Source organism: Poeciliopsis prolifica, unplaced genomic scaffold (genome assembly GCF_027474105.1).
Source record: "Poeciliopsis prolifica strain line A6 unplaced genomic scaffold, Auburn_PproV2 SCAFFOLD018, whole genome shotgun sequence".
Taxonomy (NCBI): domain Eukaryota; kingdom Metazoa; phylum Chordata; class Actinopteri; order Cyprinodontiformes; family Poeciliidae; genus Poeciliopsis; species Poeciliopsis prolifica.
In genome coordinates, this window is record NW_026562393.1 from 7,875,418 (window position 1) to 7,899,637 (window position 24,220).

At 37.3% G+C, this 24,220-nt stretch overlaps 2 protein-coding genes and 1 long non-coding RNA gene across 5 annotated transcripts; 2 read left to right on the plus strand and 1 right to left on the minus strand.

Moving 5' to 3' along the window:
* The first annotated feature begins 732 nt into the window (after window positions 1–732).
* Window positions 733–10,433, plus strand: LOC129368128 (5-hydroxytryptamine receptor 3A-like). The gene is made up of 10 exons (XM_055042979.1): window positions 733–793; window positions 1,388–1,554; window positions 1,928–1,972; window positions 2,216–2,325; window positions 7,127–7,296; window positions 7,664–7,824; window positions 8,253–8,463; window positions 9,027–9,209; window positions 9,654–9,727; window positions 9,909–10,433. The coding sequence occupies exons 1-10, from the start codon at window positions 754–756 to the stop codon at window positions 10,140–10,142; spliced, it is 1,395 nt and encodes a 464-aa protein (XP_054898954.1). The 5' UTR covers window positions 733–753; the 3' UTR covers window positions 10,143–10,433.
* LOC129368130 (uncharacterized) lies at window positions 3,863–4,858 on the plus strand. The gene is made up of 2 exons (XR_008606787.1): window positions 3,863–4,158; window positions 4,532–4,858. It is a non-coding gene; the product is annotated as an uncharacterized LOC129368130 (long non-coding RNA).
* An 86-nt stretch (window positions 10,434–10,519) lies between the features above and the next one.
* On the minus strand, window positions 10,520–23,980 carry zgc:174164 (uncharacterized protein LOC570656 homolog). Of its 3 annotated transcripts, none has more exons than XM_055042976.1 (22): window positions 23,850–23,980; window positions 23,458–23,555; window positions 23,284–23,357; window positions 22,715–22,793; window positions 22,568–22,644; window positions 21,546–21,738; window positions 21,405–21,467; window positions 20,081–20,152; window positions 19,762–19,931; window positions 19,550–19,640; window positions 17,399–17,529; window positions 17,092–17,263; window positions 14,862–14,951; window positions 14,576–14,771; window positions 14,286–14,394; window positions 12,767–12,947; window positions 12,587–12,673; window positions 12,393–12,498; window positions 11,904–12,033; window positions 11,709–11,808; window positions 11,508–11,545; window positions 10,520–11,168 (listed from the first exon to the last, which is right to left on the minus strand). In XM_055042976.1, exons 1-22 carry the CDS (start codon window positions 23,950–23,952, stop codon window positions 11,045–11,047), a joined length of 2,484 nt encoding a protein of 827 aa, XP_054898951.1. In that variant the 5' UTR covers window positions 23,953–23,980; the 3' UTR covers window positions 10,520–11,044. The 3 variants fall into 3 exon arrangements, with proteins under 3 accessions (XP_054898951.1, XP_054898950.1, XP_054898952.1); XM_055042975.1 differs by having other exon boundaries at window positions 23,458–23,558; XM_055042977.1 differs by lacking the exon at window positions 11,508–11,545 and having other exon boundaries at window positions 10,520–11,167; window positions 11,763–11,808; window positions 23,458–23,558.
* Window positions 23,981–24,220: the final 240 nt, after the last annotated feature.

The following is a 24,220-nucleotide window of genomic DNA, read 5'->3' on the forward strand; positions in this document are numbered from 1 at the left end:
CTTCGATAAACACTGACACGATTTCAGTCGGATTCACAAAGATTTTTGTCACAAGGCTGAGCGTCCACTCGCATTCCACGTCTTGGGAGATCAAAAAATAAATTTTTTAATGTCCAGGTCCCTCAGTTTATGAATATCAGGCCGACAGTTTCTAGCCGCATCTTTTTTAAAAACACTCACGCAGAAGCTGTGTGATATTTAAATCCACCATGGCGCATGCGTCTCAGGCTCATTGATATAATAATGTTAATAGCATTATATGTTTTATTCATGTTTTATTCCCCAATATGTTTGTAGAATAATTTAGAGACACAGCAAAATTTGTTTCAAACACACATTAATAATACATGTTTTCCCTTTCCAACAAAAATAAATGTGATCTGCAAATAAAACCAAATCAACTGAGACCAAAGCCTCCCTTAAGCCATTACTAAGAAATTAGTTTTTACATCATTCACAGTCTAACAATGACAAGCTTTGAGTTATAACTTACTTTTCCCAATATTATTCTAGAATCTTGAGTCTTGAGTTTATGCGTCTTAATTTTTGGAATCTTAACTGCGCCAGATATTAGCTTAAGCATTTCATGTTTCTACTGATAAATAGACAAATAACCCAATCATATCATAGAATTTGATTAGGGATGAGGTTCGCCCACCCCTTGCCTATGTAAGATTTTGGTCGCATAATATTTCTGCAGTGATCTCATTTGCACTTGCTGTTCAACCATCAAAGTGCCTGGACTTCATAGAAATGTTGCGCAGAGATTTCATTCTTCACTTCCTCCTCATAGGTATTATTATTATTATTATTATTATTATTATTATTATTATTATTATTAAAAACCTAGAACAATATGTCAGGGTTGTGTTGCTGTAGAATCTGTTTTCTAGATTACTGTGTCCTCATTTTTATTTGCAATATTTCACTAATAGGAGAAGCAGCCTCCATCCCCTATTAAATTATTCTTATTTTATGAAGAAATTCTGAAACAGTTGAATCTGTGTAATGTTATCTTGCAAGGCTGAAAGTAGTTTAAACAGTATTTACCCATAAAGGCAGGTTTCTTTATACTTAAATTTATTTTATTTTTTTACCGTTGCTGTATTATACGGTAACTACATCAGAACTGGACGGTCTTGTCAGACTCGGGGGACTGTAAAAAGCATTGTTGTGGTTAACCATAAGTGCACGTTTATGCTAGAACATTGGACATTTAATCAATAAAATGTGAGCTCTCTTTGTATTGATCAGGAGAGACTCATACATTATGAATTAATTTCAGGCTCACAAGTAAATAACACAGAACATGCTGTAATTTATGACAGAAATATTTTCATTTTTCTGCCATTGTGCCCAGATCTTTCTTGTCTGTTTGTGTTTGAAGTTGTAGAAGTGGCTCCCTCTGAAAGAATGTGTAGTTATCAGGAGGTCTTAAACTACCTGAACCTGAACAGAGGAAATGAGCTGTTTTCATTGACCCGACCTGTAAAAGATTTCAGAAAAGCCACAACGGTCTATATGGAGGTATTGCTGTATGCTATCCTGGATGTGGTAAGTTGGGAAATTGCTAAATTTCATATTTCTGGTTAAGTTAGTTTTTCCTTCAACTTTCACTAGAATAACCCAACCTTACAATTCAGATGATATACTTTTATTGTTGTGTCTATCATTTCCCAGATTTATATTTTGAAGAGCATCAGTGCTGAAACTGAATTCAAAACAGAAAATGTCTGTAGAAATAGTCACAAGCAAGAAGGAAATAGCTAAAAACAAGTCATTGCAATTTAACTGTAGAAGGACTTTCAAACTCTTTTCTCGTGCCACCTTTTAGTGAAAATACAGTACATATGTTTTTAATTAATTTAATCAGGAAGCATAATGGTAATTTTGAATTTTTTTTTAACACCAATTTTCTTTTTTGCAGAGAGAGATTGACCAGACATTTGTACCATATGTTTGGATAATCATGGTGAGTGTTATCTTTCACTAATATTTCTCTGAGTAACAAAATTATAATTAAGGTAATTATGCAATTTGTAGACTATATGAATGTCAGGTTTCTCCAGTGGAGACTCAAATTAAGGCAAACATAAAAACTGCTTTCGGAGATCCTTCGACTCAATTTTGGACCTCAAGCTTTCCCAAATTTTTATATTTCCAAATTTTGTGTAATATTAAAATTTGTGATCACATTCTTTACTTTTCTCCGTAGCAATGGCAGAATGACTTCATTTCCTGGGATTCCAGTGAATTCTGTAACATCACTAAGGTTACTATTCCAACAGATATTCTGTGGAAGCCAGATCTCACCATTGAAGAAATGTAAGCGTACATTTGATATACATGCACTTGCTCTATTTAAACAAACGAATATACCAAACATCTGAATGGTGACTATACCAAGAGCACAAGAAATGAGTAGAGAAGGAGAAAATAATGACAAAGACAAGAAAATCTGTCGGACACAGGAGACAACTAACACAAAACTCATGCAGCCCTTTAATGAGTCCTCAAAGTGGAGAATCCCCAGGGGGTCAGCCTGGTGGCTGGCAGACTGGTGAGATAATTGAGCCTTTCTAAGTGACTCAGTCCAGTCATTACAATCTGGTGCAGGATATCAGATGAGGAACAAATCACATGAGCCAAATGTTTGTTGTGTTTTGTTGTCAACAGAAAATAAGTAAATAAAGATAACTTTTATGGCATTTTGCACTATCATGTGCTGCTTGGAGAGTCAACATGAAGAATCAGCCACTCGGGAATAGGAAGGAAAAAAACAAACAGAAACTCAAATAATCATGTGAGTTTCTGATCACGAAACTGACATGAAAAGAAGGGCTCATCACATTGACAAGCAGAGAGTTTAAAATATATGTAACAAATATCTGTGAACGACGTCCATCTTCCACTGAGTTGCATCTGCAGCAGAGAGCAAGTACTGGACTGCAGAAAGCATAACATTTTGTCAACTTAGAATGATGATCGCCCTGCTTCCCTTCACACGTTTCAAAATACTTGACTACAATCAGCAGATGAAGTAATTTAAGTACATTGGGTACAAAGCTTTTCTTCATGAACAAAATGAGTAGGAAAGGACAAGATAGCATAAGTACAAAATCTGAGTGTGAACTGGAAAATGTCCCCATAGGTCAGTGCTTCTCAATTATTTTCCGTTACGCCCCCATATCAAGAAGAAAACTATTCGCGCCCCCCACTCCCCACCGTGACTATCCATGTCTACTGCAGGCAGTATCAGCTCCTCTGCTATGGTGTGGGGCTTTTTGCACTGCGCAATTTGGTACGCCACCTTATATGATGCTAGCAGCGCTCGATGGTTTACTGAAGTAGCCTTCACAAAGCGGGATGACTGTTGGCAATATTCAGCACGTTTTCGCTGAAAAAACTCTAGCGGCTTACCGCCTACGGTGGCCCTGAGGTGCAAAACACTACAACATTAACAAAAACACAACAACATTAACGAAAACACAACAACATTAACAAAAACACGACAACATTAACGAAAACACAACAACATTAACGAAAACACAACAACATTAATGAAAACACGACAACATTAACGAAAACACTACAACATTAACGAAAACACAACAACATTAACAAAAACACAACAACATTAACGAAAACACGACAACATTAACAAAACACAACAATATTAACAAAAACACGACAACATTAACAAAAACACAACAACATTAACAAAAACACAACAATATTAACAAAAACACGACAACATTAACAAAAACACAACAATATTAACAAAAACACAACAATATTAACAAAACGACAACATTAACAAAAACACAACAACATTAACAAAAACACAACAACATTAACAAAAACACAACAACATTAACAAAAACACAACAACATTAAGGAAAACACAACGGAAGAGGTAGGTCCCAGTGGGAGACCTAAGAAGTCGCTGATTGGACGACAGGTCGTTTTACTTTTGAACCGGAAGTTATGCTGGAGTGCTTCGTTTGATTGAAAACCTAAGGAAGCGGGAATACAGTCACTTCGCCATGTATTGCCCGAACTGTGGAAAGGAGGTGGTTGAGCCGTCACCAAATTTTTGCAGTAATTGTGGCAAGAGGCTTCAAGAAACTTGTATGGAGGATACTCCACAATGTTCAAGTAAGTTAAAAAGTATAAAGGAAGATTCATATTTCTTATGGATGTAGTAACTTGCTAACGCTAGTGGTCTCCAGACCGTGTCCACTGTCATCTAGTTGTTCATTATAAATGCAATTAAAAGTACACAAAGTCGCTATAATATAGCAGAATTGTATTAGCTATATATCGTAAGGTCCGTTACAGCCTTAGGCACTACTTTTTTAGGATAATTGGTGTCGTTCTGGTTCTGCTGCACTGCGATCAGGCTAGCCGCCTTTTTGGAAGCGAACTCGCATTTAATTTATACTTGTGGCAGCTTTACTTCAGCTCGTAATACATATCGTCTGTTTGCATGAATGTGATGTGCGACATTTTTTCTTTGCTTTACTTCTAGCACAACAGACTGTCCCATCCTGCCGTACACCAGCCCTCAGCACCTTCCTTGAATAGAAAAATGAGGAGCGACCAAAGTATTCTCTTGGGAGAAAGGGGTTAAAACAAAAGGTAGAAATGAAAGTTCGGGTAGGTGCTAAATTGGGTTCCCCTGTGTCGGGAGCGATCATTACAGCCAGAGAGACGAATGAGGCGGATCTGACCATTTTCACGTCGCTTCTGATCGATTTCTCGGTAAAACAACTCATATAATCATGTGAAGGTTGTAACATTGAGTTTAATTGGCAGCTGTTGTTTAAAAAATTGTATAATAAATAAATAAACAAGATCTTCTGATGCTGTTTTTTTATTTTATACGCCAAGAGAATCGCTCTTTTTCCAACGTTTCTCACGTAAGCCTGGCAGAAATAAGTCAGGCACCAAACACAGTTTTCCCAACACGTAGTGTGTATGTAAAGATTTTTGAGAATTTGGAAACAGTTGTTCTTTATTCCCCAAGGTTCGGTAAGGGTAGGAAAGAATGGAGGAAATTATAATCTGGTCCCCCTCCATAATATGGGAACAACTTAATTTACCAGCAAGATTTTTTTCTCTGTTTATTCCTCTCATCATCAACAATAAATCCTGTGATTTTGGTAGAATTTGCTCCTTGTTTGCCAGAGTTATGAGGGGAAAGCCATATATTTTAGGTGATTAAAATAATCTGTTCCCCCTTCAAAACATGGGGACTATTTACCAACAAGTCTTCAACTGTGCTTATTCATCTCTTCATCAACAACAAATTATTTGAAAACATTTCCTCTTTATTTGCCAGAGATATGAGGGGGAACCATATATTTTAGCCACCTGAAATAATGTGTCCCTTCCAAAACATGGGAACCAATTAATTTACCAGGAAAATATTCTCTTCATTTCTCAAAGGTAAGTGGCCTTGGGATTTAAACTATCTTTCCACAGCTGTCTTATATCACATTATCCTTCTCGAAAAACCATCAATGCACCCTGAGATGGCCAAGCCGAATGGCTTCAGTTTTGTCGTAGCCAGCTACATGCTATATGTAATTGGGCCCCGTGGAGGGATACGTGCGTCTTGTAAACCTGCGAGTTCTCAGAGCGATGCCTTGAGGATTCAGCTGCCTCAGCAGTCTCATTACAACATCACGTTTGACACGCAGGTTGTGTTTTAGTTTGAGAACTTGCCACATGGTCCGATAGCCAAATAATTGCCCTGGTCCTCTAAGCTCGGACATAATGACACGTCTCACTTCAGGAAGTGGAGAGTAGTTGCCTCTTCAATGCAGCCCTGCTACTTTCAAATGAGTCTTTACTGAACGCATGCTAACCGACACTTCGTGGTTGGTCTGGAGCATGTCCAGTATCACCAGTATCAGTATGTCCTGACTCAAAATATTTACGAATAACAGTACTAAGGTTTGGATCACTGAGAACATTCTTGTTTTCAGCAATCAAGTTAAAGCCAGAAGAACTTCCGGTTCAAAAGTAAAACGACCTGTCGTCCAATCAGCGACTTCTTAGGTCTCCCACTGGGACCTACCTCTTCCGTTGTGTTTTCCTTAATGTAGTGTTTTTGTTAATGTTGTCGTGTTTTTGTTAATATTGTTGTGTTTTTGTTAATGTTGTAGTGTTTTCGTTAATGTTGTTGTGTTTTTGTTAATGTTGTCGTGTTTTCGTTAATGTTGTTGTGTTTTTGTTAATGTTGTCGTGTTTTTGTTAATGTTGTTGTGTTTTCGTTAATGTTGTAGTGTTTTCGTTAATGTTGTCGTGTTTTCATTAATGTTGTTGTGTTTTCGTTAATGTTGTTGTGTTTTTGTTAATGTTGTCGTGTTTTTGTTAATGTTGTTGTGTTTTTCTTAATGTTGTTGTGTTTTTGTTAATGTTGTCGTGTTTTTTAATGTTGTTGTGTTTTTGTTAATGTTGTAGTGCTTTCCTTAATGTTGTAGTGTTTTGCACCTCAGGGCCACCGTAGCAACACACCGGTCTTTCCTCTTCTCCAACTGTAGTCACAGTGAAGCCAAGCGCTAAATACGCTTCGTCGTATTTCCTCTTCTTAGCTTTCGGTTGACTTTCTGTTGTCTCATTATCTTTGTCTCTCTCCGCTTTTCTTTCATCCCTGTTAAAAACTTTTTCATGTTGGGGGTTGTTGAATAACGGAAGCCATAGACAGAACGCAGTCGGAGCTTTTTGTTGACTTAACACTGCTAACCAAGGCAAACCTGTTGTCTTGTAAGTCGTAAAATGTTGCACTGTCGCAAACGTGACAGAAGTAACAATGAGAGCGCCACTGCCGCCTACTGTGCGCAATTACACTTTCTACTAGTACGGCCAAAAAAAAAAGCCTGTTCCCCAGGATCACACGCGCCCCCCCAGGTATCGCACCGCGCCCCCCAAAGGGGGCCCGCCCCACTATTTGAGAAGCACTGCCATAGGTTCACATTTGTACACAACCAAAAGAAAAGAGCAGAGTGGTAGAAAAATAAGAGATGAAAGTTATAACATCCACAGTCTCATGCTGGCTGATAAACTGTTGCTTTGTCCTGACTGCATGTATCACAAATGAAATATTTCTGTTTTGCAGGACAGAAAGGGATAAAGCCCCTCCAAGTCCTTACCTCACCATCTACAACGATGGTACAGTCTTAGTCCAGAATGATCAGGTGCTGGTCAGCACATGCATGATGCAGGTTTACAAATTCCCATTTGATGTTCAGAGCTGCACTCTCTCAATTAAATCAGTTGTTCACTCCGGTAAGTCAGATTCAAGCTGTTCTTCTGTTTTTCCAATTGTGTTCATATTTTCTGTGATTACCAGTGCTTTAGTGCTGATTATGTGAGTCTTTACGACATATAGTTCAAATTGCGCAAGATAAAAATTAAATCAGAATAAACATTTCCTTTTTTTTTAGCTCATTGAGGTTTACAAATTTTAAAGCACTGACTTCTAGATGAGATAATGAGACAGATGATTTTTGTGATTCAACTCAAAATTACAATTGTTGTCCCTTAGATTATTGTCCAGCTGCTCGCACAGATGATGTTAAAGTTGCAGTTAAAGTACTGGTGCCTGCCAGGTCCATTTCACCAAGTTAAAACATTTTTTTCTCTTCAATTCCAGTTGAGGAAATTAACCTGTCGCATACCTGGAACTCCTCAGTGACTACGAATTGGTCACGTGAGTTGATGAGCACGCAGTATGAGTGGTTGTTTGTTAACATGACAGTCACCGCCAAAAAAGTCAAACCATTTGGATCCCAGCAAGACATAATTATTTACACTGTAAGTAAATGGTGACTTCGTGTGTTTACAGTGAGTCTGTATCTTCTTTTAAAATGATGGATATTGTTAATAGTAACATGTCTGCAGCAGCATAGGGACAGACTGGATTACTGTGAATTGTTAAAACTTATAGAAGATCTAGAAACCAGAACAAAATATTAAAAAATTAGCAGAATAAAAGAATAATGAATGAATCATCATAAATTTTCTGTCTTATTTTGACTGTTATCTACATTGTATTTGTTTTCTCTTCATATCTCCAGGATCTTTAACTTTTATCTAGATTTTTATTTCCCTTCCTTAAACCTGTCACATGCAACATTTTGCCTCACTAGTTTTCTAGTGTAGAATATCTTATTCAGCCATTTACAGATGTAACACATAACGCTGTATGCACACAATGACATGTCCAAACATCTGTTTTACAGATCTATATGAAAAGGAGATGTATACTCTACATCGTGAACTTCCTGCTGCCTGTCCTCTTCTTCTTGTGCCTGGACTTGTCCTCCTTCCTGATCTCGGACAGAGGCGGTGAGAAGATCAGCTTCAAGGTGACGGTGCTGCTGGCCGTCACCGTGATGCAGCTCATTCTCAATGACATTCTGCCGTCATCATCAGACAAGATCCCACTGATTGGTAAATGGATCAAGTCCTGCTATGTTCTACAGAATGCAGCTGGGGTGTTACTTTTACATTCATTGGTTCTGGAATTTTTATCATGTAAAGCAAAGTTCTGGGAAGATGCCTGGAGTCAAAATGGATTTTAATTGTGGGGTTTTAAAGATAAAGTTGAAAAGATTTTCAACTTTTTTCCTTCCAAAATGGATTCAACATACAATTTCAATGAGTTAAAAACAAAAAATAATCATACAAATATAAAACTGCAACAGGACTTTTGTAAAAATATGCAAACTGTGTTTTAAAAGATGTTAACCAGGTTAACATTAAGGTTTTGGAATGGCCTTCCCAGATCCCCAATCTCAGCACAACTGAACATTTGCTGATTATCTGTCAAACTCATGTGGAAAATGGGAATAAAACATGAGGATATTTTTTAAATTACAGTTTGCCACTGCAATAAACTTGTTTCACACAGTTTTTTATGTTTGAAGTTTTGAATAACTTGTTTCAGCAGCTTGTCATGCAGTTTAAGTTGTGATTTCTTCATTGTCACCATCTTTATGATAACCTCTCCCCAGCGGTCTACTGCATTGGGATTTTTGCGCTGATGTTCCTCAGCCTCCTGGAGACAATTTTGATGATGTATCTGATAGACATCGAGTCTGAATCCCAGGAAAATGAGATGAACAAACGACATAGTTTGGAAGACGGTTGTGGAGACAGTCAAGATAGAGACGCCAACTACCAAAGCTGTGAGAAAGGTAGGAGTAGCAGCCTTTGGGCTCTTTTAATTAGTGAGCTCTAAAACACAAATTTAATACTAAGACAAAATTTAGTTGAACAACTAAAAATTCTATTTAAAAATATTTAAGAATATGCTTTCTTCTGATATTTTCTGTACATATTCAGTACAATCTGGACCCAATTGAGACGATTCATTTTGATCTGAACACTGCAGAATTTGATCAAGACGTGAAAGAGAACTTGAAGTTTCAGAATTGTACACTTATTAAAAACGTATGGTAAAATTAATGTTATGTTTCTATATTTCAAGTTAATAGAAAAGCACTTACAACACAAATGAAGGTCTAAACTACAAGTCTGTAGGAGGAAGACAGTCCTTATTATTAATGTTTTCCTTCCAAATATTCAGGTGTAAAATCCTCACACCTGAAGACACAATGTGCTTTATCTGTTTCCTCTAGAAGAGAAGAACTGGCCTGGGTGTTCATGCATCTGTGGTGTGTCAGCAAACAAGATGCCAACTGACCTGGGGCAGGTTGGTATTAGACCCCCACAGGAACGACTGTTTGAGTTTTGATTTCAGGTTCAATTCGCGCTCAAACCACGTTTGAGTTTCAGTTTGTTGAGTCAGAAAACTAAAAAAGCTCATAAAGTGGCCTGCTGTCTAATTGTAATTTTTAGAATCTCAGTTTTTAACCAGATCATCATCTTTCCAGGGTTGCAGCAGCCGACTGGCGGAGCAGCTGCAGGAGTTTGAAAACTTCTCAGACGGGCTGAAGGAGATGAGACGGATGCTGACTCTGCTTGTGAACAACGCCAAGGAAGAAAAGAAGCCTGGCTTTTGGACCAGAAAGACTAAAATCATCAACCAAGCTTACTTTATACTCTATGTAACAGCTTCCAGCTTGTTCTTGGGATTCATGTTTTCCATCTGGACAGCTGATGAATAAGGTTTCAGGCTCAGATTCATTTAGTTTTATTTTATGCTAATTGAAAAGTGAACTTGTTTTGATATAGTTATTTAAATGGCCGGTAGGTATCAGTCGAACTGTTAAGGTTCCTCAGTTAGTAATGATTGGGAGCTACGACATCTTCCGAGGCCGTGATTTACAATTATATGAGAAAATTAAACAAACTGAACAGGAAGAAACATACAATGTATACATACATAAATGTGTCTTGTGTGTTATGATTATATGAGTTTCACCTTTTAAGCTAAATTAAATGCACTCATAAATCAATATTGAAATGCAGCTCTATTCTAAGAAATAACGTAAAAATATGCAAACATGATATACATGCACATTCAAAAAGAACTTGAATCTGATTGAAATAGATACCCAGCATCTTTTATTTCAGTAAAATCAATATCAAAAGAACTTTTATGTTTATATTTCAGCAAACAGCTAATTAATTACATTGTATGCAAAAGCTAACTGAAGACCATTTATCTTGTCTTCATCATAAATTGAATGACCAAATGCGGATCATGAGAAGCTCATGTATGTAAAATAAATTTAAGCTAACTTCATTACAATCTTCAGGGCAATATTACAACATCAACACTCACAGCCAACAACCTTTTAACAATATGTTGGAATAAAATCCCTAAAATTCTTTATATTTTTTTGTATGAACAGTTTATGTGGCTGATTCAACACAAAGTGATAAAGACAGAATAAAACCCACCTACTCCGATACGTACAAACTGCATCCAACACCATGAATACTACAGTCAGATTTAGAATGCAATCAAGTTCCACTGAGTGTCTCATTGTCACACTGGTTCACAACAGTGTCTTTTTGTGAAACACACTCATACACTCACAGCATCCCTGACACAAAATGAGCGTCAACTTGCGATGTCTTTCACGGGGATCGGCCTTGGCACTCCTGGGCCCTGAACTGGAGCTGGAGGTCGTGCAGGAGCCTCGTTTGCTTCTCTGGTCCAGTAATCCAGTTCTCCGTACCTGAAACTGACAGTATATTTGGGCTCAGTGAAAGATGTAAGTTGTGCAGTGAAGGGCTTTAATTAATTTATGCTGTTTCCCATTCTTCCATAGATCGAAAACTTTTAATTTTACCAACTGGAATTATCAACAAAATTTGATTAAACTGCATTAACTGGAGCAAAGTTGGAATGAATTTAAATAAATTTGAATCTGCACTGATTTGATAACATATTTTAGTTATTTTGCTAAGTAAAAAACCTTGAGATGATTTTTGTGAATAATAAACTAGATAAAACAACTGAATTAATACAAAATTTATAAATTCGCAGATATTAAGTATGTTTTTAAAAATAAAATGCGTACCCTGAAATGGGAGCAGAGGTCACTGATGGAGCTGGAGGCTAAATATAGAAACACACAAAAAGAAAACAAGAAATATCCAGTTAGATATATATAAACCAAAAGGCAAAACAGGAAGATATGAACAGAAAAATTTCTGACAAATGTCTTTTAACCAAAAAATAAAGCTGCTGCTGCTGTGACTACTTTGAAATGTAAACTTACCCTTTCGGGTGGAACTTGTCTTGGAGGCTGAATTGTCACGTCTGTTTGAACGTTACCATTTGTTGGTGCATTTGCATTTCTATTTCCTGTACTGCGTGGTCTTTAAACAAAAAAAAGAACGATTTTCTTAAAAACATCAACATTTTAAGAGACTAAATGAATGCGTGTTGTAAGTTAGACAGTTTTTTATTTTACTTTTTTCTTCGTTTCAAGCAGATGTCTAGGGAATCCCTTTTGAACATGTAGAGCAGCACCAGAACGGCAGCGACGAGAAGAGGGACAATCAACAGGAAGAAGATCAAGAGCCCGTTCCTGAGGGAGTAATCTGAGACAGGAAGGAAGAACAGTCGTCTTTCAAGTCTAAAATATTACTTTGTATTTCTGAAAAATAATTGTACTTTCAGGTTTCAAAAGGTTTTCAAAAAGACAAAATTCTTCTCCAATGATACAGCAAGAAATGAGACAGGCAACATTATGAACTTAATGAGACGGCTAAGTTTTAATCGACTTCTGCTAACACTACTTTTTGGTTAAAAGTTTATCAATATAGTTGAAATCAATTAATAAAAAAACTAAAACTGTTATAATAATCATTCCCAAATAAACCATAGACTAAAACTCTGTGCAAATGACCTTGAATTGATTCTACAACTTTGCGTGTACATTTAAAAAATGTAAATGTACCTATCATAGCAGGACCGCTGTCGACGCTGCCACCTCGGCCTGCTTTGTTGCAGTTGGGTGGAGCCCAACCGTTGTCACAGTGGCAGTGACCCTGATCGTTACACACCTGGAGAATGAAAAACAGCCAATGAAGTGTCTGGTATTTCAATATTGACTGATAAAAGAGTTTATAAAAAGTCAAAGGCTTGTTTTACTCCTCGTCCACTGCAGGTGGTCTGTGCATCGCAGCCCAGGTTTGGGTCCAGAACCGACGCGTTCACACACTTGAAGTCCACACAGGTCTAAAGCAGAGGATCGAAAACATCCAGTCAAACTTAACCTGTCATTTCATTTCATTTCTCTTTAACAGAACATTTTAAATATTATTGGTTCACCTTTCCTTTGTCGCACGGACTGCCGGATTTAACATAAGCTGGATCAAGCACATCGGTTCCAAGGTTGAAGTCCGCATTGATACATTTGGATCCCTGAACTATCTCAATGCTGATTTGGGCACCAGCAGGGTGGTTATTTAAATCCACGTTAGTGCACTGCACCTTTCCACATTTGGCATTCCTGAGAAAGAGATACGAATGTTACTGTAAACTATTTTTTTAGTCAACTATTCAACTAGATGCCACTTATTTCCACATAAATAAATAGTTAAGAGCAATAAAAAAATATTTTTCACACAGAAATTTTATGGTCTACAAAAAAAACGGTTACCCTTTCAAGTGGAAAAATTTGTATGAACATCTGCATTTCTATTTTTTCAGATGTGTCTGTTTTATTTTGTATACATGTAAGCGGTTTTCTAAGCACATGGAGTTCAAGAAGCATGTGCATTTGAGCGGTCAGATGATGTATGTGACAATCACAGAGTTAAAGGAAGGTTTAACGTAGGCGTCTATGCAAGTTGTCAAGTGGTTTTTATTAAATTTTCCCTCTTATGGTTACTTTTCCAATATGTGTGTGGGTCAAAACAGGACGTGGTTTTAACTGAAATCTGTGAAGATGTGCTGCTGAACTCCTCTCTACTCGTCTGCCTTCGAACGCTTCAGGCCTTCAAAATAAAAGATTTAAAGACAAAGATTGATCTTACTCATTTCTTAACAGTTTCTCTACCCTTTAGTTCATCATTTCCACAACACCTTCACAAGGAGGTTAATCCTCCTTGTGAAGTGATTGCTTCATTTCTAAAGAAGCAGTCAGTGCTTCATGAGTATCCAAAGCATGAACTTTCAGTTCCTGTGTTTCTGCTTCATCAGACGTCAGAGGTGCTTTACATGGGCTGTGGGAGGAAAAGAAAACCTTAATTGTTGTTCTGTGGTCTAAGTTTGTCTTTTTTAGAGGGAAGTAAAATTCACATTTTACTTGAAAGTCAAGGTTCCAGAGATTGACGGCTGCATAAAGTCTATCTTTAAGTTTCTTCTGCGAGTTCCTGTCATCTGTTAGTGCAGGTCTGTCTGACGAACTTTCTACTTTCATATGCCAGAAAGCTTCAGTTCAATGAGGTTTTCATTTTTCAGCAATACTTACGGCTTTCCCACAATGTTAAAAGTACCAAATCCCTGCTTTGATGTCTGGGGAATTTCTAATTAACTAAAAAATATCAAGGAAAAGATGAGACACTTGCCCAAATATACACATGAGCTTAAAGCTGCTATCAAAGCAACCCAGGCCTCCTGATCACCTCAGTTTACGCACAGAGTGATTCCTTCTGAAACATGCAGCACTGAGGCAGCAAGTCATGACAAGAAATTACATACCGATATGTCTTTTGGTATGTTTATGCACAGTAAACATTATTTTAATGTCTTGTATGTGGCAGGTTTTGAATTATGCTACTGAAAAGACCATTTTCTGGATGACATTTTAATTTACTGACTGAAACTTACAGACTTAAGTACTTACGCCACGGTACACTTGATGTAGCCTCCATTGCTGGTGATGCCACAGTTCCCAAACACGTTCCCTTTTATATTTTCATATTCAAAGCAAATATCATCTGCCTTTTTTGCACCTGTTCAAAAAGGAAAGTATCAAATATTAGCAACAAGAGGAGAGATTAAGCCACTGAACAAGAGAACAAAACATGTCAATCATTTCAATTCTTTACAAAAATAATAAGAGAGGGAGAAGTGACCGGCACAAGTAACGACATAAACCACATTGATTTCTCCAACGATTACAGCAGAACATACCTGATCCGAACAGATTTAAACACTGGTAATCGTACGTCTGGCAGCGTCCTTCGTAGCAATAGGCTGCCTCGTTGTTGCAGGGCAGCCCATCCATGATATAAAAGTCTGAAGGACAAAATCCAGTTTTGCCGTCACAATACTCTGGAAGGTCGCAGGCGTCGGCTGACTTTCTGCACTGAGTTCCAGACACTTTGATCTACCAGAGAATAGGAAGTAAAATGAATCACTTTGACATGGCAAGGACAAAAGTGCTGAAATTTCACCTGCACTGGAACGGTTTGCAGACCTGACACTTGTCACAGCAGCTTCCATGAGCGCAAGAGGAACCACGAGTCAGTTTGCAGGTGGCAGCATCACAGCACTCGTTCTTACATTCCTGTATGAAATAAAAAGGGAACAAACTATAACAGCATGCTATATATACAAAATGAACTGTATTTTAACTCTGAAATATGCACACTTTATTGATCCCCAAGCCATAGCATACAATAATAACAAAAAGTAAAATGAAAACAATTAAAAATACATACATCACTTGTATGTTTTGGGAAACTTTTAAACGGAGTTGCCTTGATACATATTTTTCAAATTGGCTTTTTAAAACATTTTTTTTATACATTTCTTTTTTCCAAGGTTTTTTTTGTGGGCTCCAGTGGCCCTTATTCGAAAGTAGGCTGACAGGAAAGAGGGCAGAGAGACGGGAAGACATGCGGCAAATGTCGCCAGGTCCGGGAGTCAAACTGAAGCAACTTTAAGTTGCATAAGCAACTTTCGGGAACTGAAGGAACTGCTTAAAAGGGAAAGAAACTTCAGGAAGTGACAGAAGGAAATGTTAGGAATTGTTGACTTAAAGTCAACATTAAATGCAAAGAACACTTTTGCAATCTCAGATTTTCCAAAAGACAATCGATTGCCTCAATCAATGATTAATGGACAGTCAGACCACAGTTTATGAGACTATGTTTCTGTGTCAGCAGCACTATGCTCTCATCTTTCCTTTCCACTCTGAATACATCCGAATTGCATAACAAGTCTAAGTCCACTGCTCAGCATAAATACTCAGATGACAAATCAGATGTACAAGATTTTGAGTATAAATAACTTTTTGACCTCTTTGTTTCCTGTGTGGAAACAATCCTCCTATCGTAAATGTTAACAAAGCAGATGATTGTATAAATAAGGAGAAGTAGCAATAGGTCAAACACTCGTGGAAGAGAATCTAGCTATAATAAAGAAGCATAAGTATCTAATTTCTCCGTTGTCCAACCAGATAACTAGACTGGACTCGAGACAAAATTGCAGCCATCTGTGAGAAGGGAGAGTAAAATATACTTGTGGTGGAAGATTAGGTCCTACAGTATTTGCAGCCACATGCTACATCTCTCCTATATGTCTGTCATGATCTGATGGGGCAGCAGCATCAGAATCAGGGACTTAAAAATCTTATTAAAGAATGCTGGTTCTATTCAGAAGACTGCTCTCCAACTTCTGTGTGAAATTGTGCAAAGAAGGACATTTCAAAAGACTAAAAAGACCATCCTATGTGCAATTTGGAGGTGTGCACAGTTCAGATGTTTATTTTATATGTTTATTTAGAACATAATAGTACTATAAAATTATGCACAAGAACAAGGAATGCAAAAGACATATTTTTGTGATGCAGTCATCTTAACATGCTTCAAAAGTTGTAGAAAGAAGTAAGAAACTTCTACCTCATAAACTCATACCATATTTTTATATGGACCCTCATTATTAAATCAAATTTTTAAAAAAATCAATTTTATCTGGGTTTTACATATGTCTAAGTATATACATCCATACCCACACATTCATTGGTTTTAGCCTCAATTTGCATAAACACATTAGTGAAAACTCTCCTCCTTATGTTTTCTTAAGTCGTATTAAATGTTGGCTTTGTTTTAACTCCAAGTACGGCACTCCTATTGCAGATTGAAGTCATCCATTCCTGTTGCTTGAGGAGATCTTTTCTGGTTGAAGCCAGTGCAGAGGCAAGGTGTGACTTGCCTCTGACTGTTACAGTGAATTATTACTTGAAAGTGCTGCCAGAACACTCATCGTTCAAGCACTGGCTGGAGCCCAACTACACAATCTACTCTTGTTATCAAACTCCTCTATGTCATACTTGGAATCAAAATATGATGCCAACAAGATATCTACTCAGATACCTATAAAGGTTTTGAGCATGCTCAGTCAGTGTAGGAACTGTGTTTGTGATATAACTGAATATATCTTCAGGAACCTGGAAACACTGTCCATGTTCTGGTTAATAAGTTAGAAGAAGGCGTAACTTTGACCTATAAGCCATTATTTACTTTAGCTAAATTCAATTCAGTGATATACTTTGATGTGTGAATTACTGTCCTCAAAAAGGCTACATCTACACAGTTTTTGTGTCAAATTCACACAGTATGCACATTTGTTACTCTCCACTAAAGCTTCTGTGCACCAGTTACTAAAGTCCAGAAAAAGAAAGGACAATTTTCTAACTTCTTTACCTCTTTTGTGCCACAGTCGCATTCCTCTCCTTTGTCCAGGCGTCCGTTGCCACATTCAGCGGTGCCAATCACGTCCGATGCCGAAGGTTGATTTCGAAGACACACGCCTCCCCCACGGAGAATCAAAGCCTCAAAGTCCTGCTCACTACATTTACTGAACTGGACGGCACCACTACAAAGTAACAGGATTAAACAACAAAGTGGGTTAGAGTGAAAGCAAAGTAATGTCAAAAGCTTCTATGTTGTTTTAATGAAAAACTGTGAAAGAAATATAGATATAGAGTACAATAGGTGGATCATGTTTTACCTGGCGCCTCCTGACATGATGCAGCTTTTTCCATCACAGGTGCAGCCACTGGAGTCATGATTCATGCCCAGGTTATGGCCCATCTCATGGGCCACCACCGCGGAAACATAATTCAAGTTGTCTTTGCTGTACTATAAAAGTAAAGCGTGGTGTTTAGGTAAAAGCCTTCTGCACAGGTTTTTAAAAAAATGATCCATATTGAAACATTCTGACATACAGTCATGGCAAGAGAGCTGGCAAGAATTCGGTTGGAAGATTTTGCCTTTCACAATAAAAACACATTTAGATCTTGCATAGCCCTTAAAATTTAATACAGAATATTACATGAGTTTATTTGTTACGAAAAGCTAGGCTGACACTGTGTAGAAAAGTTAATTTTACTGCTTCCATAGAAACTGAGAAAACAACTGGATTTTACAAAGCAAAGGTATTTTTAGCCAATTGAATAAAAGACATTGTTTTGGCAGTTGCCAGGTTTTGGTGATGCTCATTAAGATGCATCACTGTTACTGATTCTAGGGATGTATATAATGCCATGTCTGAATAATAATAGTAAGAAAAAATTATTCACAGGTGGAGAACATCCAATAGCATCAATGTTTGTCAAGAAAAGTCTTAAGTACAATGAAATGATTAGATTGAAAACAGTTTAAAAACCCTATATTAATAATAGTGAAACAGGAGTTGAAGTTAAATCTGTGTGGACATTTTTGCACTTTAAAACAGCACAAATAGAAAATGTCAAGTATGGTTCCTTCCACGACGGTGGTCTCTTTATGAAAAGGCCTTGGAATAAATAAATGTAATGGACATTGGGTGACCACAGGTCCTACTCTTTGCTACATTGTCAGCAGTGTTTTGACAGTTTTTGACCTTCCTTCCCATCACCTCCACTGCACTTACTAACAATATAAATTTGGGTCCTCATGCAGTTCGGTTTCTCAGTGTTGTTTAAAGCAGGTGAGCAGATATTTTCATGCTTATATTTTCTTGTTTTTGAAGGTCAGCATGCATCTGCAATACATTAACTGCATAACTTCTTGTCTTTACAATTTTGAAGAGCATTAACTAGGTTGCTGTGCCCCATCCAAGGAAACGGGTGCAAAGGTTAAAAGTTTCAAAATGACTATGTAATTATGCATCAGATAAGAAAGGTTTATGGATGCCAGTAAGTTTGAAGCCTGCCTAACAAATTTGCTCCAAATAAGTACTGGATTTTATTTTTTATCTGTGTTAAACAAAAAAAAAAGCTTTATTATAATGCAAAAATGGCAATTCAACTGAGATTCTAACTTGTATATGATAAAAAACATGAAATCAAAGCTTTATTTAAGTGGTTTAATACCAAGATCAATAAATCAGCATGAACACAGCATATTAAAGGTGTAACATGGTGGTGGAAGGTTAATGATATGGGCTGGTTTGGGAGTCAGCGTAACTAAAATGATTTAAGCAGTCACAAGATCCTTAGTAAAGTACTTCACTCTGAAAAGTGAAGCCATCCATTAATCACATGAAATCTTATCAAAATAAAGTTGTGAAGCGGAAATTTAAGCAAACAAGAGCACCAACCTAAAGTAAAATTGCTAAATAAATAAAACGTCGAGGCATTGCACTCACTATTCCGAACTTGACTGAAAAGGTTGCAACAAAACCTCAAGCAAGTTGTGCGAAATAGATGCAAGCAGTCCTGAAAAACTGAAATCATGCAAGTCAAGACTAGAAAAATATTCCTTCATAATGGCATGTTAAACTGATAAGGTGTTGTCAAAATAACTTAATGTAGTTCTGCAGATAAACTACCAGCCATTGAGTCAGTGTGTGTATTTAGTTTTAACATTAGTTTTTGCATTTTGACTCCAACTTTTTAAATCAAACAATAGCGTCATTACTATCTGCATCAGTTATAAATACACACACAGTCATTTGTAAATCAGTGCCAAAACCATCTAAAGAATGTGGTCACCTAAAGAAAGAAGGTTTGTCATGGAGGCATTCCAGTCAGGCCTGTTTCACTGGTGAGTCACTTAGAGCTTGAGACAGTCAATAGTCTCCCATTAATAAAGCATGCAGTATCAGATTTCCTGTAAAAGCTCATTGTGTCAAAGCACCACTGTGTCAGCAGGCATTCGAGGTTAAAACAGAACCTACCACGTTAATTCCTCCGGAGCTTGCAACGGAGCAGACGGTGCCAACGAAGGCCATGCCCAAAATGCCACCGCCGTATGCCCCTGACCGACCACTGGAAGTCACATGGAGAAATAAACAAACCTAAAGTCTTTTCTGATAACCTCAAGCACAGACAGAAACCTAAATTAATGGTTTCTGTTAATAAATTAATAAAAACAACGAATGTTACTTACACAATGAGCTGACCGATGTCATGTCTGATCTTTGGTAACAGAGTACTCTTCCTCCATTGAACAAACTCTCCCAGCACCTCTCCAGCACTGCCTTCCACATTGAAAGGATTACTTTGCTTAAAAATCTCCAGGCCCACAAGCACAACTCGGATATTGAGGGGTTTGTAGTACTAATGGAAAAAAAAGGCAAATTTATGGTAGCATCAGCGATTATCAGCATCATTGAGGCAATTCTTAGTTTAAAGATTGTAAAGATACTAAAACTTGTGCAAAGCAGTTGAAGAATAAAGATATCGATAAACACAGCAGAAACTCTCACCCCATCCAGTAGGTTTGCCATTTGCACCATCTCCTCTCTGACTGCTGTTTCATTTTGTTTCTTGTAGATATACTGTTGAAAAAGGTTAAATGTTTACAAAAATAAACCACATTCTCAACAATAAAATAAATATTGTTAGAGGCGACACATTTATTAACATTTGATGAATCTACGTTTTTAATAGGATAAAAACTATAGAATATTGAACTGATGTTACACAAAGTGTCCATACAAGTTGCAGGACACCCACTCTTATGAACTAGAGTTGCTGCTTTAGATGAATATCTCTGTAGTTGTAGTTTTAGTTATCACTAATCTGCTTGATATGCTTATCAAAGAGACCAAAGTTTTCTCTGAAAGTGAAAGATCACCTTTGAGCAGATAAATTACGCTGTCTTTCTGACATAATCAACAAAAGTCACATTAATCCGTGACCTTAGTCCTCATTGTTCATAGGATGACCAATCCCTCACGTCCTGTTCCTCCTGAACTCAGAACCAACAAGTTCTGCAATGACTTTGCTGATTTGGTAAATTGAGTAGAAGACAAGCAGGATCTGGGTGCAGCTCTGGTAGTAGCTTGACTATGCTCCCCGAGCCTTCAGAAACATCATCTAGATTATTGAATCCCTTAATCTGGTGCATCCAAGTTTAAAGAACAACAAAAAAGAAGTTTCAGTTTTGTTGCTTCAAGACAATATGCTCAAACTTTTTTTTAGCAACTATTCTCCGAGTCATTGGTTTCAAGCTCCAATCATCAAGGGTCGGTCTCCTAACACGTTTCTCTCTGCTTCAGCACACCGGGCTACAAAATAAGCTCTTTAGCAGAGAGCTCTATGGAGCTGGACGCCAGTTTCACCATTTAATGCAAGTGAGTAGGACAATCTAAAGGTTGCAGGACTCTGACCACTGATCTAGTTTAATGACAGATAGAAATATTTTTATGTCACTATAGCCCACTACAGTCACTGAGTCAGTTTGTCCAAAAGATCGAGGTGTGACAGATTCTCCTCTAGCTTGGTGTGGAAAATCGATAGTATATGGATCCATAGTTCAATTAATCCAGGATTGTGTCGATGGGGCAGCAGCTCTACTCTGAGTACCTATAAGGAAAACCCAGACAACCTGCAGAGGAAACTCACTTCAGCTGCTTTCTGGAATCTTGTTCTTTCGGTAAAGACCCAAAGCTTGTGACTGTAGATAATTTTAGAAACTGAGAGTTTCACCATTTGAGTCAGCCGTCTCTTCGTCACAACAGACTAGTTCATTGGTTAAAGCAGGATTTGTTTTACTAATAAAACAAAAAGTAAATCATCAACACTCACCCTGAGGTTATCGACGACGAGCACCAACTCTATATAACTGGTTTGAGGCAAAGCGCGTTTTCTCTGTTGAAACAAAAAGGAAAAGGATTTAGACAGAAAGGCCTCCATTTTACACTTTAAACATTTAGATGTGGAACGAACCCTTAGGAGAGAAGTCATGGACTGGGCAGGCTCAAAGGCTTCATAATTGGGCGTTGATGTCGCTTCACTAACGACCCCGCAGGTGGCTGGCTCAGAATGAGAGTCTTTCAGGAGGTAGAGAGCGTGCTCGTCGCTGGTGGACGCCGGAATGGGCTCAAGACCAAATGTCTCATTTTCAAGGAGGATCACACCCCTGTGGAGAAGTAGAGCACAGTGAGGAATGATATGGACCGGTTTCATGGAAGTCCAACGGCTCAGCAATCAAATAAGAATGGGAATGGCTGCACAATATTGAAAAAAACAGAGACATGATATGCTGATGATCACTACAATGTCTACACAGACTCATATGGGTTGCAGTTAGCCCATATTTTCCTCACACTTCAGGCTTAAACTGCTAATAACCTCTAGGAGTTCGCTGACTATAGTCTCAACTTGAATCTGACAGAGAATGTCTAGAGGAAGCTAATAATGTGGAGCTCATCAACAAAAATAGCAGTGGAAACTGCAAAAAGCAGCTCAATGATCAGTGATTGGACCTGACTGCTATATAATATTTAGGGCAGGTATAAATGATTTAACAAATGGCATTTTAAAAAATTTAAATAAAACAAATACTTTTGAAAGTTTGATGATCTTTCCAGAGTCGCCATTCTTATTTTCTTTTGAAGAAGTAAATGTTAATTTCAAGTTGTGGAAATTCTTCTTATCAACAGAAAAAGGGAGGCTGGTCACAAGACGTCAGATTTAAAGAACTTTTTAACATAAAAACCATTAAGCAGGCAAAAAATCAAATATTCATTAAGTTCACATTTCTGTATTTTTTTTTCCTTTTGTTGGTCTGATGAAATATTCAAATCACAAAGTTTTCAACATCTACAAGCAAAAAAATCACCCTACAAACAAAAATAAAGGATTGACGATGTGCTTTTATAATGAATTGATTAAGTTACTGAAATAAATAAACTTCAGTTGGAATGTAAAATATTCTGCATGCAAATAATCCAAGCAAAAGTAGAAACCTGAGGCCGGAGCATGTGCTGAGCGCAACCACTGAACGTTCGTATCCCTCCACAGACCCATGGTAGTAGCAGTTCACCTGAAAATTTAGAACAATTTAATTTTTTTTTTCTGAAAGCAGTTCTTATAAGGATTAATGGGAAACTCACCTGTTGTCTTGGATATGAGATATTGTAGTTACCGCTGGCATCACGAGAATACTGGACAAAATTGGGGTGTAAAAATTCTCTGAGTAAAAGAGAAAAAATAAATATTTCATTTTGAAGATTAAAAATTTGAAGATTAAAAAACATTCCAGAGTGAATCTTAAAATGTTGTGCTATCATTCAAATGTAACTTAATTCTGCAGTTAAACTCAAAAAGTGTTACATGTGGGTTTTTTTTTTTGTTGCTTGTTTGTTTTGAAAATCGGCTCCCAGCTGATCAAAAACACAACTTTCTATTGTTTAGAACAAGATTTACCCAAGATCTTTTAAAACAACTAAAGAACTCTGAGCATCCTCAAAGACTTTTGGAAAGTTGAGTGGAAGGAAGAACAACCATGATGCGCAGAGTTGAGTTTTCAATAGGAGAAAGCCATAATCACACTTAAAACAAATCACTTTCTCTATTGTAAGTAGGATTGTAGTATAACTCTCACTGAAATAACTTTTTTAGTTTTTAGTTTTATTAAGATGAACCTCTATCGCCATCAATGTCAGTGATGATGAGTTTGTACCTATTCTTTTCCAGATGAAGAATATGCTCTTTGTTGTTGATCATCAGTGTGTAAGATACTTTATCTCCATTTGACTATATGAATAAAACAAAAACAAACAGACAAAAATAATAATGTAATCATATTAAGTCAGAAAAAGTTAGTGAAAGAACATTTGTAACATCAGGAACTTACCTCTTTTGCCCCATTGAGGCTCCTTGTCCACCTGTTGTTAATCACTTGTGGTTTTACAATGGAGTATTTGGGCAGTTTTGATGTAAAGCCACTGGAGTCTTCTGATGGAAAGGAAACATCATAAAATACTTGGAATAGCAAATGCTATTCACACGCAATCCGAGCACACACCCATAACAATTATTAGGTAACATTTCAATCCAGATCCTTTTGATCTCTTTCATAAAACAATTTGATTAAATTAGAACATGCTTTCAGAAGATGGATTGTCAATAAGCCGGAGAGGATCCACCAAAAGTACTTCTGTGACCCGATCGGTCTGAGAGAAATGCAGAATTAAAGCGACTTCTCTTTTTCAAAGGGAATCAAAAAATAATTTAAATATCACTCACCTTTATTTTCTGTCCCAGAAATAGAGACGTGGAGGATAAAAGCGATCAAAATGGGCTTCCTGATAACCATCATGGTGAAAAAAAAAGAGTAAAGCATCAGCATAAGGAAGTCTGCTTCTGTTCAGGTGCTCTAGTGGGCGTGGCTATGATTGGTGGGCGTATTACGGGAAAACGAGGAAGACAAAATTACACTTCTTCGGGGACTTTTAAAATTTGTTTTAAAAAGTCACAATGTTTTTAGGGGTAAGGTTTGCAACTGAAACTTTGTTGCAAAGTTTTGTTATGAATCATTCCTTCGGCTATTTAACATCATTTTGTAGCTGGCACAGCAATCAAGTGGTTTATAACTCGGATGTTTCTTCCTGAATCCG